The 15,295-nt window shown below is 39.5% G+C and overlaps 1 protein-coding gene across 1 annotated transcript in view; it reads left to right on the forward strand.

The window, feature by feature from the left end:
• The window catches only part of kmt5b (lysine methyltransferase 5B), a 15,870-nt gene extending 6,337 nt beyond the window's left edge, over nucleotides 1–9,533 (forward strand). Inside the window, exon 7 of the mRNA XM_042341534.1 lies at nucleotides 8,773–9,533. Within this exon, the coding sequence (XP_042197468.1) occupies nucleotides 8,773–8,925 (153 nt within the window). The 3' untranslated portion in view covers nucleotides 8,926–9,533. The remainder of the gene's footprint in view (nucleotides 1–8,772) is intronic.
• The last annotated feature ends 5,762 nt before the right edge of the window (nucleotides 9,534–15,295 follow it).

Genomic DNA, 15,295 nt, shown 5'->3' on the forward strand with positions numbered 1-15,295 from the left:
GAGAAGATTTGTGTGCACTGGAGGTGAGGATGGTGATGGGGGCATAGCTGATCATCATTTTGTGGTTATTGTCCTTTTTTTGTGTCACTTCTTGCGTGAGTGTCCTGTCCAGCAAGAATAAAAGAGTCATGTTTGCTGCCTGGGTAACTGGCACACGCATTCAATGATGACATTCTTGGCATCGAATATATGTGCATTCATGGAAACTGCACAGACTTGAACAGTCAGTCAGTTAAACACAAGATGTTGAGCAAGCCAGGAACCACAGAATCCAAGAATCTATTTTTTTTGCTGCTGTTGCAGAAGAAATGCTGGGCTCTACCGTAGCGAATGTTTTTGAATAGTGCTTTCTGAATTCTAATGTTCCCACACTGTACTAGTAATCCCAGTTTGTTTTTGAAAGCAGGTAACCATCTTTTGTTTTTCCTCCTGAGACTGAAGGAGAAGTAAGGCAGCCTAGTGCCAGGTTTCTCTGCCTTTATTAATAATAATCATTACATTTGATATAGTGCCTTATCATGCTGTTGGGACGTCTCAAAGCGCTTCACAGAATATATTGTAAAGTGGATTGACTGTGAATTTTGTGGGCAATACTCTTGCCTTTGAACTAAGCACTGGGAGAGAAAAGTAGTCACACAACATCAGCCAACGGAAATCACAAGATCAAAAGAGAGGATTGTAATGAAGAAGACCGTTTAACCCACTTTGAACTAATCTAAAATATCAACTTGTCATCCAGCTCCCTACTGCAGCATCAAATAGTTTCTGAAATGAGTCCAGTGTCGTAGAATCAAACATCTTCCTCTGTCCACCTGGCTTGACTTGCCACAACTGTCCAGCCATGTGAAAAGACCCTTTATCCTAAGTTACTCCAGTACAGGAATCAGGCACGTTGCCACAGGGAGGAAATATCAGAAGCCTAGTTCATCTAACTACAAAGCAGCATCGACAAGTCGTGTAACAGTAAAGTTGGAATGTTTCAATGAAAGCTCTGGGATGCTACTCTGGGTGAAGGGCGCTATATAAATGCAAGTTGTTGTGGTAGAGTTAAAATGTTTCAATTACCTTTGACTGTGGCTTTTGTTACAGTCATATCCTGTATACCTGTATACCATTACTGATGTCCTTTATCTTTTCGGTTCCTGTTTACTCATCATTTCACAGTGTTGCCTCTCTCCCTTGTGAGCTCAGTGTTTCCATCTTGCACACATTTGGATCATTCCTGAGTTAAGACCTCAAACACACAAACTGACATTTTCCACATGGCAATAACTGGACATATAAATTATTAACAGCCTGAAGGTAGATCCATTCCACCAAACATATGAAGGAAATTGTTCAAACTGCAATTGGTGTTCACAAGTTGATCATTTCATTTGAAATGCTTCATATCTCCTCACTCATAAAAGATACACAACAGGGAAGAATAAAACAATCAGGAGGTGTCGCTTTGGCTCAGTAGATGGCACTCTTGCCTCTGAGTCAGAAGGATGTGGGTTCAGGCTCCATACCAGCATTTAAATTCTATGTTAATCCTCCAGTGTAGAACTGAGTGAATGCTACATTGTTGGAAATGCTGTCCTTTGAATTTAATATTAAACATTGATCACTTCTGCCTGTCACGTAGATGGTAAAGATCCCGCACCACTATTTTAAAATAAGACCATGGAGTCCTCCTAGTCAATGATCGAAATTCAATAAAACCGCTTATATTTGACGTCTCATTGCTGTTGGTTTGGCACTGCTGAAGCAGATCAGCTGTTCATTGCAATGTTGTACTTTGACATTGTTGACATAAGGTGCTAATATCAAATTCAAGGATTATTACTATTAAATATGTCAGATTATATTTAACTTGTAATTATAAGAATATTTGCATTTGATATAGCACTTTATCACATCGTCAACATGGTTTGCAGGATTTCCTGTAAAGTGTAATGACCTGTGTAATTTCACAGCCAATCTGCATACAGCGATGTGCCACAAATATCGATGAAGTGAATGACAAATTTTCCCTGGAGGATTGTTGGCCAGGATACATAGAGAAACTAACATTACTTCTCAAATAGTGATACGTGATATTAAATATCCACTTGAACAGGCAAAGGGATCTTGGTTTAAAGTCTCATTCAAAGGATGGCAGGTCTAACAATACAGCACAACCCCAGCAATGTATTGGAGTGTCAGCCTAGACTGTGTGTTTCAAGACTTGATGTGGGGCTTGAACCCACAACTGTCCAACTCAGACGCAAGAGTGCTCCCAACTGATACCCTTTTAAGCCAAATAAGATGATCGATGCAGTCATGCCTTATATAATTCAGGGAATCTTTGTAGATGGTTCAGTGTCCAACTGTATGCATTTAAATAGCAAGGTTTTATCTGTGTCTTGGTAGAATTGTGGATTTTATGGTTCTACTCTGTGTAACTGTGAATTATCAGTGCATTCCAGCATTGAGGTGTGGCAGCTGTCTCACAGTGTACAACTGTGCAGTGGCTCCATTATGTGAAGTGTTCTCACTGCACTTAACAAAGGAAGTAGTGTATCTTTGTAAAGACGTTGCCAAAGATGGCTACTGAAGTTACACTGTAAGGAGTAAATACCTCATTACCCAGTTTTAAATCTCTCCTGAAAGGGGTGGTTCTATCAGAAAAAAATATGTCTGTTTAATCTCTCTGATCATTCGGTGACTTGCTGAGGTATACAATCTAAGAAGATCCCAGGTCTATCCAGAGCTAGATATCAGCAGGAGGGGCTCTATAATTATCCTCAACACCCCAAGTTACATTAAGAGTGTACGTGTCCCTTTATCAATGCAAGGCATCCCAAAGTTATTTGGGTAGAGGTCCTTCTTGGTAAACAATACTGTGTATTGATCATTGCCAGTATTCCACATTTCATAAGATAATGAATTACTGTAAAAACAAGCGCAACTATTTAGGGGAATTAAAAATAAGTTAATCATAAAGTTTGGTGGCAGATTAGGTATTAAAAGTTAATTAAAAATGTTGGTGCAGGAAAGCGCAAAGTACAATTTGACTTTTGCCATGTGCAGAATTGCAGGTTGCATTCAGGTTTGTTTTCTTGGATTAATATAAATTAATAAACAGAACTATAAATACTAACAGTGGTAGAGACCCCAAGATTCAAATTCAGGCTGAGGTAATCGCTGAGAACACTCACAAAGAGCAGCTAAGATGCACTCTCGTGTTTCCTGTAATAATGCTTACTTCACGTGCTGACCTGTTACTTTCAGTGTTTACGTATTTTTGTATTTGTTGTTTAAAGGCAACAAATACGAAAATACCTTTGTTTAAAGTTTTTTTTGTGACCACAACCTTAACTCTATTATTTGCTGCTAAATTTATATATTTCAATATAGTCAAAAAGTCACACTTATTTTGAATCCCTTTTATAATTTTCAATTGTTTTTTTTCCAGTGTGATATAAACAATATTCAGTACTTCAGTAAACTAGTGATGAAGAGCAAAAAGCCCTGAATCTACAATCATATTTTAAAGTCTATTCTTAAAAAATTAATATGAGAAAAGCTTTTCTTTCAAAGATTTATGCCGAGCCCTGAGCCCAAATCTGAGTAATTGCTCAAGCAATTTTGGCATTAACACAAGGAAAGTTAAACAAGTGTTGTTAATACACTTCATCAAGGCAGGGCAAACCAGGTTCTTATAACATTGGTTGCTTACTCAGCATGCACTCTTCCTTTCTTTATATTTTATATGGGAAAAGGTACGGAAACTGCACAACTGGGGGCGGCTAAATAGAGTCTTTCTCTTGGATTAAGTGGGCTCCAAGTCTAATATGTAGATGAGTGAATGCTCAGTGATGGAATCAGTTATCCAACACATATTCTAGGCATGTCCACAGGACTCCAGTGTTGCTAATTAACTTGCCTCTCTGCTTCATCAATGGGTTTTGTAGGGTACGTTTGTTATGAAGGGCATTTAACTTCTAGTAACCCTGCAAGAGAGTGCTTTGAAGTATAGGGTAGACATTGCTGTACAAGCAGTTGGAAATTGGTAAACTCACAGTTTCAACTGGTTCAATCTCAGCAATCCCAGTGTACACTTGAGGATCGCTATTTCTTGTCTTGTGTTTTCTAGCTATAGGTAAGATGAGTATGAGGCCCCCTCTCCTTATGGAGATGATGCGCTCCAGAACTAGAAAACAGAAACTCTGCTCCTGGCTCATCTGCAGGACCTTGAAGGGCAGACCAGACACTGGGGGCAGGCAGTCATCCCACTCAGCTCCTATTAACCCTGCAAGCCAAAGCCCTCACAGGTAGGGTGATTCTAGCCGGACAAGCAGCTGGAAAGCTTGTCGGACAGCAATATTAATGGTAAGCTATGCAGTTTTAGCTGGTTAAACTCCAGTAGTACCCCAATGCATACTCTGGGGTCCCAAGCCTTTGCTCTTGCCAACCTGCACCTAATTCTTTCCAGAGTTAGGTAAGCAGGATGAGTCCCTCCAGGAAAAGAGAGCGCATTCCATTCCAACAATTTATCTCTGGGATTTCCATGTGTAGGTGGAATACGTGGAAATCTCAGTTTGCTTTAGATACTCTTAAGCATGGTTATGGGTTTCTGCATGTATCAGATACCCGGCTGACCAAAAAAAAATCTCAGTAGCTGGACTTGAGATTCTTAACCATGATGAGTTCTTGTGTTTGTGAAGAACAGTTGTAAAGAACTTTCACTCATATTCCAGCATCATTTTGAGTTGTGTTTCAGCTGTTGGTAATAGTATAGATCTAGATGTACAAAACTGTTCTATAATTGCTCAACTTCAGCATTCCTCCGTGGTAATGTTGAACAAAGGATTGGATCTTTAAAATTTTAATCAGTCTTTTTCATGTTTACAATTCAGCCGCTCAATTTCCATTTGAAACCAGCCAGGCCTTACCAATTTCAGTTCTGAAATGTTCAAGAGGGAATGCACAATCCAACATCAATACATGAGATAAACTATTATAAACGCAATTTCTTGCTGTTGGTATTGCTCAGAATTTTAACTACTGCTATTCCATTTTTTACATAGAAACCAACTTGCAAAAGTAGTGAAACAGTTGAGGGAGAAATGTCACAATATTGTCATGGGAAATATGTCAGTGCGGTTAGCAAGTGGTCTGTTCTTCTTGGATATTCCTTGACACCATGTTACACTGCTCACTACCTAAGAATGTGGTTGCTGTGCGGGCAGCAGCTTCTACATTATAAACAAATTTACGCACCCAGGTGTTCAAATTGTGTGAACAGCCATCTTCGGATATGAAGGGCAACCATTTTTCACCCACAAAATATACTGTCAATTCACTTTACACTATATTCTGCGAAGCGCTTTGAGACGTCTCAACGACGTGATAAGGTGCTATATCAAAAGCAAGGATTATTATTATTACTAAAGGCATAGTTCTGGAACAGTCATATAAAGCCAATTCCAGAAAATCTGCTCCATTATGTAGGCTGCAAAGGAGCATTCTATTTGTTGACTTCCAGCTGTTGATAATTTTAAAATCATCTAATCCCACAAGAAAAAATGTTGCAATCTCTTCCAATCTCTTGCAAGTTTCTTCCCTATGAGGCAATTGTCATGGTTAATGTTCATTTACTGCAATGGACTATCTTCAATTGTCACTACACCCCATCTTGTTATCCTTGCATTTGATATAGTGACTTTCATGTCAGGAAGACATCACAATATGCTTCACAGAATTTTACGTAAAATGACTGTATAATGTTGGCAAATGTAGCAAACAAAATGCACACAAGGTCCTACAAATAGTCATGAAATGAATGACCAATTTTACCTGCAGAATTCTTAGCCACTATGCCAGAGAAACTCCCTTCTCTTTTTGAATAGTGCCATAGGATTTTTAATGTCCACCCAAACAGAAAGATGGGACCTCAGTTTAAGATGTCATTGGAAGGACAGCACCTGCAACAATGCAGTATACCCCCAGACCTGTATTACAGTGACAGCCTAGAATTTATGAGATCAAAGTCATGATTTGGGGCTTGAACCTACAACCTTCTGACTCCAGAGGCTACCACCTGAGCCAGGCTAACACTTTGAGTAATCATTTTGAGCAAATGCCAAGTTTCCTGGTGACAGCTTGGATGTACTGAACAGTTACACTTGCTCAACTTCAGTGTTCCTGGGTAGTAATGGTACACAAAAGAACAGATCTTTAAAAATCAGGAGTGGCAAATCGAGATGACTATTTTACAGTGTCCCTCCTACTTGTTAATATTGTTCTGTTGTAAGGTTTTATGCATTTTAAGCAACCTCTGTACTGATTACTTTTCCGAGCTTCCCTGTAGAAGCCAACACAAACAAAAGGACTTTTCTCAAAGGCCATTTTAGTCACCAAATGGCATGCGGAAGATATGAGGATGTTTTTTGTAACACCAAACACATGTACGCTCCATGTACGCTCTTAATGTATACTCTTTAACACCCGCCCCTCCCTCCAGTCGCGGTGCAAATTTATCACCCGCCTTTCTCCCTTAAAATCCATCAGTGTTTTTTTTAAAAAAATCCAACACCAGTGACCGACCGCTTCATAAGATATAGCAAATAACCGGAACATATCGCAAATTGTTTAACAATTTTTTTTTTTTGGGGGGGGGCGGAATATGAACTGCTTCCCAATGAAACTTGCTTCACTGGGATTGCATTGATTCGGAAGAGTAGAGACAATGGCTTTCTTTTTTTTTGGTGGGTGGGAGGGAGAGAAGGAGAGAGAGAGAGAGAGAAAGAGAGGGGGGGGGGGGGGAAATTTCCTACAAATACTACACCAAGAGAAAGGTGCAAATCAGAAAGGAAAACAAGACAAGTCAGCAACACCCCCCCCCACCCCATACACACACACAAACCAGGCAGGACATTTTGTCACGAAAAAAAAGTGTGGGCGTGGGGGGGGGGGGGAGAGAAGAATTTGGAGATGTCTCGATGAATAACAAATAATAATATTTTTTTAAAAAAAGGAATAAAATTGATATTTTTTTTTGGTGTGGGTGGAGGGTTGGTGGGGGGAGTGTGGAGGGAGTGGGGGGGAGAGGGAGAAGGAAAGGGGGGGGGAGTGTGGAGGGGTGGGGGAGAGGGAGAGGGAGAGGAAAGGGGGGGGAGTGTGGAGGGGGGGGGGGAGGGAGAGGAGGGAGGGAGAGGAAGTGGGGGGGGTGGGGGGTAGGGGGGGAGAGGGAGAAGGAAAGGGGGGGGGAGTGTGGAGGGGTGGGGGAGAGGGGGGGGGAGGGAGAAGGAAAGGGGGGGGGGGGGGGGGGAGGCTCGGATGGTCAACGTTGCCTCCAGATCTGACCACCAGCTCCCACCGCCATGACCAACCCCACACTGCGAGGTTTAAAGGGAAAATGGATTGTTTCGACGAGTGAGTGAGTGAGTGAGTGAGGAGGAGGAGGAGGGGTGGAACTACTTTCTGTGAGCGTCCGCCGCGGCTTCTGGAGCGAGAGAGAGAGAGAGAGAGAGGGAGGAAGAGAGAACGAGGAGGAGAGGAGGATAAAGGGAGGAGGAGGGGGGAGGGGAGAGAAAGAGAGTGGGGGGGGGAGGAGGAGAAGAAGAAGAAGAGGGAGGAGGAGGAGGAGGCGGGACGGACATTTAACTCCCTGCAAACACTGAGAAGAAAAACAATCGGCGGAGCAGCGAGAGTGAATCGAAGAGGAGGAAGAAGACAGACAGACAGTGAGTGACTGACTGACTGAGTGAGTGAGTGAGTGAGTGACGGTGTGATGGAGGGAGCGAGTGACTGCGCCTCGCCCCGCGGCAGAGGCAAAGAGGGAGGCCGGGTGAAGCGGCGCTGTGGGGCTGTGCTGGGGCTGGAGTGAGTGAGTGAGTGAGGAGGAGGGGGGAAGGGAAGGTCGGCCTCAGTGGCTGCAGTCGTCGTCGTCGTAGTAGTAGCCGCCGCCGCCGCACTATTTGCGGGCTGGGCCGTCCTGCCCTGTCCTGTCCGCGCCGCCGGTGCGGGACTTGTTGTGAGCCTTTCCCCCGCCGACCCGCCGCCATGTTGGATTATGATAATTTTCTAGAAACCGTTCCACAAATGTGGAAGAAGATCCCCGGCTCATCCTGAGGGGGAGGGAGGGAGGTGTTTTTTTTTAATTTTTTTATATATATATATGTGCGTGTGTGTGTGTGTGTGTAGCGACGTGTGTGTTTTATAATCTTATACACATGTACAGAGAGAGGGGGAGAGAGGGAGAATTTTTTTAAAAAAAACGAGCAAAACCAAGCGACGACGACGACGACGAGGTGTTTTTTTTTACACACACATTTTTTTAAAACATTTCTTTAACTTCGGCCCTTGAGGAGAGAGGAGAGTAAAGTAGGTACGTCTTATGTGTGTGTATATATAATATATATATATGTGTGTGTGAGAGAGAGAGAGTGAGACCGGCCGGCTTTTATTTTTTCCCCGAGTGAGAGAGAAAGAGAGAGAGAGAGAGAGAAAACCGATTGGATTTTTTATTATATATATACGTGTATTTATAAATTACTTTTTTTTGGTGTGGGGGGCAGGTGAGAAATGTTGTTGTTGTGTGTGTGTGTGTGTGTGGGTGGGGGAGAGGGGGAGGAAGGGAGGAGAGAAGCAGTGAGCGAGTGTCATTAGGGATGTGGTGGGGGGGGAGAGATTTTGCGAAGGCTTCGTTGACGGCCTGCGAAAGAGACTTTATCGTTGTCATTCGTATTTTTCTTTAAACCCCCCCCCCCCCCTTCATCATCATCGTCATCATCATCCTCTGAGGAGGAGGATGATGATTACGATGATGAATTTGAAGATGAATTTATTCCACTTCCTCAGGCTAAAAGACTAAGACTGATAGTTGGTAAAGACTCCATAGATATAGACATTTCATCAAGGAGAAGAGAAGATCAGTCTTTAAGGCTTAATGCATAAGCTTTGGGTCTTGTACTAACCATAATGTACAGTACTTTCCAATCAGTTATTCCACATTTGAATGATCTTACTGTAAATTTTATTGACGGCACTTCTGTATTCATTATCAACATAAATATTGTAGAAAGTGTACAGTATATTGACTCAAGTTTGATTTTTGTGCAGATTTTTATTGTACTTTTAACAGCCTTACTATGTGCAATTCTGAATTTTGGAGGGAGCTGATTCTCTGTTAGAATTAAGGCATAAAACAGAATTGTTGTATAGCAAGACCATTTTTTTTCATTTTTCCCTTCTGAGCCTAAATATTTTGAATCACAATTATGGGGGATTCCCTAATTTTTTTTTAAATGGAGCATTAACGTGCTTCTCTGTGTGAATGAAGGTTAAAGAGAATCGATAGTGGCAGCAAGTTAAACCAACAACATTTTCTATAAGCTGTTCTTATCACCAGCAAGAAACTGCAGCTTTTAGGTTTGTTCGCTAGGTGTTTCCCCGGGTTTTGTCAGTTTTACACTGTATGCTGTCCCAGATGTACTGTTTGTGGCCTTTGTCAGTAGCCAGCTATTGGTTGGAAGTTTAAATAAATGGAGTCGTTTAAATAAAAATAAGTGTGAACCGTTTGCTGACCTTGTAATAGAGAATTATGTATGCAAGGTTTGGCACTTTGCAGCATAAAAGCTTGAATATAGTCTAAATGACACCCATTTATGTAAATTAATGAACCCCTTGTACTCTTGACTGTTAAACTACGAAAAAGATAAAGACCTGTTTGTAGAAATTTCCTGAAAAATACTTATGTGGTCATGTGTTTCATTAAAAAAAACAAATTGTAATTGATATCATAAAACCTTAATTTAAATATGAAACATTATATGAACAGGCATTATATATGTGTTTTCTAATGGTTGACATGCATTTTTCCCTTCTCAAATTCTACATATCTAATCACAGTATTTTCAGATGTTTGGGTTATGTCATATGAATTCCAATATCAAGATTCCTGCAGCAATTAAATATTATTGCTTCAGTAGCATTGTGAAAAGTTGAAACTAAGTGGGCACTTTTTGAGTGTTGGAATTTCATGAAGATCTCATCAAAATTTATATCACCTGTTCCTGGTATCTATCGCTTTTAGTATCTTATTGCACATTATTCTGCATACTCTCCGAATCTGCCATAAAGCTTATCTGAAGTTAATGAAATTAAACTAATTTAAATGAAAGATATTAGAACTAAGGGTTGTATGGTTAAAATAAATACCCAGGCAGTGGTGGTGGTTTGCATAAAATAATTTATATCTTGACTGTCAGCTTAATGGGTTTACAAAGTGTTAACCAATTGAGTTTATCAGGGACAGTGTAATAAACCTTAGATACAATTTAAGTTAAAAAAGCAAATGCTCTCTCATCAAGACACTAGAATTTGAGGATAAACATAAATGGAAGACAGTCAGTAAAATGTATCTTTATACAAAGCATTCTCATAAATAGTCTTTGGGAAAATATTCATTTGTTTAGCTCACAACAGTTTCATAGTTGCAATAAAGCCATGTGTATGACCTTCTAGATTAAAACAATGTTAATTTAGCATAGAACATTGTTGAAAAAGTATCACTTGCAGCTTAAATATTTGGATACAGTCGTTAAACCTGTGGTATCCCATAGCTTGTGTCCTATGGATAGAAACAACATAAAGCAGCTTATCTGCAAATACACCAAATCTTGATTTGAATTGCTTCAATGTAATTTCTCGCAGCTAACTGCAAATACTTTTATTATGTTTGTGTGTCAACAGCCACAGGCCTCCACTCTGCCCATTACTCTGACTTAAGTGTCTTACAGTTGACCTGTGTTACTTCTAAAACTTAAGTGCAGGACTGGATGGGAAACTCGGATGTATTGTATTTATGAACATAACTTTTACCTGCAAATAAAGGTCTGCACATATGATTTAGCCAGATATATCCTCAGCTGCTTGACCACTCCAGTGATTTTTGTTGCAAGGGAGCTTGGCATATTGCAGAACAGTTGGAGTTAGTGCAATTGAGTTGCATGCTTTGGACCAATCACGCAACCACGGGAAAATATAGTTATTTAAATATCAAATAATGCCCAAATATCTTTCCCTTGATTAAAGGTGTGATGTTTAACTTGGCTAGAATCAGCTTCAGTGGGCAGTGGAAACTTGGTTACAATGGGCAGTATAACCTCAGCGAAACTGGGCAGTATCTTTACCTCGTACACCATCAGGCAAAGCTATTTCAATTTTGAAACCAAATTCCAACCAATTTTTCTTCTGTTCAAGCTGCTTACAACAAGAAAAACATTAATCTAACTCTTGATTCCCTTTTGAAAGAAAAGTTACAATACAAACTTGGGTTTCTGCTGCCTATACTATAAAATCAAATGTTAATTGCACCTACAAATTTGCTTTAGTTCCTTATAAATGCAAATTATTTTATACACTGGTGGATATTTTATTTGACTTGGATAGCATGACCCTTATTCTTGTGATATCAGCAGCATGCAGACACTCTTCTCTGTGGTGGGAAGGACCACTTGATGTATTCTCTTTGGTTAGAGCTTCTCTTCTTTCTGGACTCAGTGATTTGTTCCCTCATCCATTTGGACCTGCTGACTGAAGTGCATTGGAGAAGTGGAAGACGAAACGAAAAGGGAGAAGTTGGAATGCCACAAGGAAAATATAGAATGAGACAAAGAATCTTTGCCTGTAAAATGCAAGTCCTGATTTTTTTTAAAATAATAAACTCAGTCAACGTTAACATATATTTTGGTAATCCTACGCTCAGGTCTTGCTATTCCATTTGTGTATAAAATAAGTATTTTTGTACTGGAAAATGCTCTTCCAAATATGTTGAAGAATTAACAGTTTACCAATGACTTCACTTTCACCAGTCACATTCTTTCAACTCAATTAACATTTAATACACTGTAAAAGAATTAGTGGGCTTGGTTGTCTCCAGTGGTCCTAACCAGGAGTAAGTAATATAAAACAGTTGAAACCCAAAATAATACACTTGCAAATTAATCTACAAAAGAATTTGCCCCTGGAAAAATAAAAAAAAGTACTTAAAAAAGTATTCAACTTATTTTGCATCTTGATTCAATGGAACAATGTTATTTTTTTTAAATTGTCGCTTGAAGAACCAAAACTGCATTAGGAGGAATAATGGGGATTACATTACATCAGGATTCAAGAAATGTGCATTATTATAAAGTCATAGAAAATTACAGCACAGAAGGAAGCCATTCAGCCATCGTGTCTCCTCCGCTCTCTTTCCATTGCCAGTTGCTGGAGGGTAGAATGAAATCCACCAGACCAGTCACCCTTTAAACTTTCACATTGTAATTGCAGGTCTGTCTACATTATGAATGCCCAATTATTTCTATCGAGTCAAATACAGGTTAGGGAATATTTCCAAACAGGAGACCTGACTACTGTTAATTAAAAATGGGTGCTTGATTTTCATTCAGTCTTGCATGTATCTTATCATCGTGGACCCTCTTTGAAGACGGGGTAGATTCTCAGAGCTATTAGGATTGTTTTCGAAAGCTATTTTGCAACCAAGGTACAAACATTGGCCAATTATTTAGCGGATTTGTATTTTACCCAACATTGCTTTGTCTTGTGGGATTACTGTTGAGTTAGATAGAGGGGAAAACAATGTTGATTTGCAGCTGGAACATGTCTGAACCTTAGCTGTCTGTGTAAATGTGTAAAATACTTCTATGGGGGAGTTAGTTTCGCAGGAATGGTCAATATGGCAGGCAGCTGATTAAAACCTACTACAGAAACACAAATGCAATATTGTTAATGTAATGCTTCATTCTTTGATATGCCATGCCGTGTACAGAGATTCTGTTTACCCAAATGGAAGCCAAAACAAACCATTTCTCATAACAATTTTTTGCAGGTTTATTTAGTCTACATTTATTAAATGTAACCCAAACAAATTTGAGGAAGAGAACTAACCAATGTGGCAGACTATACAGTTCAATTATTTTTCTGTTTGAACTTTGAGGTTTTCTCCCAAGTCTGGATGAAGGTACATCTATTGTGTTTATTAATGATAACCCTTGCATTTGATATTGCATCTTTTCTGTTGGGAGAGCATCTCAAAGCTCCAGTAGTGACTGCTTATGTTGCAGCTGAACTCAGCAAAGGGTCAATAGTTTACTGCGATGAATGTAGATTAAGTAACAGTCCTGGAAATTGTGAAGAAGTCATCAGACTCCCATCAATTTATCTAGCAACAGTCACAACGCATGGGACATTTTATGCAAATTAGTTGCCACATATGCCTTTAAAATACATGATAACTACTTCACAATATATCTTTCAAAGCACTTTGAGATATCCTGACATGAAAGGTGCTATATGAAATGCAAGAGTTATTTCCTACAAATAACTCTGCAAGAAATAAATCTATCAGCCTGTCAACAACCCATCAGCCTGAAGATACTGTAATTGAATTGTTATAAATAGAATACTTTGTATATTGTGATGTGGATTTCTATTTTTGAAATTGAGCATAACATGTTTGTAAATTCTGTCCATTTTAGTCCTGGGAATAAAAATGTATACATGTGGCTGAGCACAAAGTGTCTTATTTGTAAACATTCTCAAAAAGTGGTAAGAGGACCCAAATGGGAAAGGATAGATCAACCTGATATCAGAGACGCAAAATCCAGTTTATAAATTGTGTATCTAACTTTTTTCCTTTTCGCAGTATACAGCTTTGGTCACTTATCTAACACTCCCAGAATATGAGAATGTAATAATTTGTGTGCAGCTGTTAAGAATTTTAAAGTTCACATTCTCACAGCGAATCAAGGTAAATAAGTATTTAAAAATGCCACATCGTAAAGGTTGTTCAACCACCAAGGTTCAACTATTACTATCCTCTCTTACCCATATAGTGTCCAGTTTATTCTGGAATGCCCGTAATTATCTGCCTCGACCACCTCACCAGGTACATTCATCATTCTTGGAATATTTGTATTCTGTAAATGAAATCTATTTGTTAAAAAACAACACTGCTCAAATGCTATAGCTGTGTAACAAAGTGAAACACAAACCTGTAACTAATGATTGACAAAATGATCGGTGGATCGTTTCCAGAATTCTTTACAAATTAGCAGGTATAACTCCACTTGGCAAACAGAAGGATCACTTGACTTGTTCTGTGGCCATATCTTGAGTAACATATTTTTAAAAAATCTTTCATTTGGTGAAATGTTTAGACTGTTGTTTAGAACAACATACACCTTTATAAAACCTTACTGCCTATTTCTGGCAGCTGCGGTATGCTACCTTGCAATGGTCTCTTATTTATTTTATGTCTCTGGTTTGGACACAAGAATGCTGTGTGTACCAAAAAACATTTCTCCTACTTACCATCTGAAATAGGTTGGTGACTATATGTCTTTGAGGTTCACAGTGGTTTCTAGGAACTTGCCAAGAAAAGCACTGATTTCTGACACTTGCTTTTTCCCTATGTGATTTAGTAAAACAAAAGTCCAAAAAATTGTTTAGTGTAAGTATTGCATTCATGTTGTCCATTAAAAAGAAAAAGTAACAACAAATAGTAGAAATTTTGCTCGGCTCATGAACTTGACTCAATGGCGAAGACTTCTTTTAGAAATATTTGGTTATTTGCATAGATTTAGATGCTACAGATAATGAACTGCAAGCAAGAGAAACTTTCGAAAAGCAGCAAAGTAAACGATTAAGGCATACGTAAGGATAATTGGACTTTGCTTCAGGTACCCCACCCAGCCAGCCCCACCACCGGTGGTCAGACCTTATGTCCCCATCTCTGGATCTCCACCCTGTCGGCCCTTTGACTTGCCCCTTCCCTTGCCTCCTTCAAGGCCTGCATCAAGTCTTTCCTCTTTAACCATGCCTTCGGTCATCCTCCCATCTCACCCCCCCACCCCCTTGCCCTCCACCCCTCTTGATTCCAACCACAGCTTGGGTGCAAACCTTTGACTGTCCAGCAGGTTGGGACATCTTCCGCATACTAGCAAAAATAGAAATTGTGAAATGTATATTAAAATATTGGACCTACGCAGAAATTTTAGTAATAATGTAGGAAAAAAGTAAGTCCAAATTATTATTGCTTAATAATGACCATGACGAAAACTGAATATATTAATTTGGATGTTGAATAGGCCGAACAATTTCATCTCAATCTTGCATTCAATGTAAAATTTAGCATACAATCAATGGCTGCAGAGAACAACAGTGGCACATATTCATCCCTTAAACACTGTACATGTTCAGGAGGGGAACTTTCAAGGAGCAAAGCACTTCTAAGATATACTAAGTGAATGGCACTATATAG

Source organism: Callorhinchus milii, unplaced genomic scaffold (assembly GCF_018977255.1).
Source record: "Callorhinchus milii isolate IMCB2004 unplaced genomic scaffold, IMCB_Cmil_1.0 Scaffold17, whole genome shotgun sequence".
NCBI classification, from domain to species: domain Eukaryota; kingdom Metazoa; phylum Chordata; class Chondrichthyes; order Chimaeriformes; family Callorhinchidae; genus Callorhinchus; species Callorhinchus milii.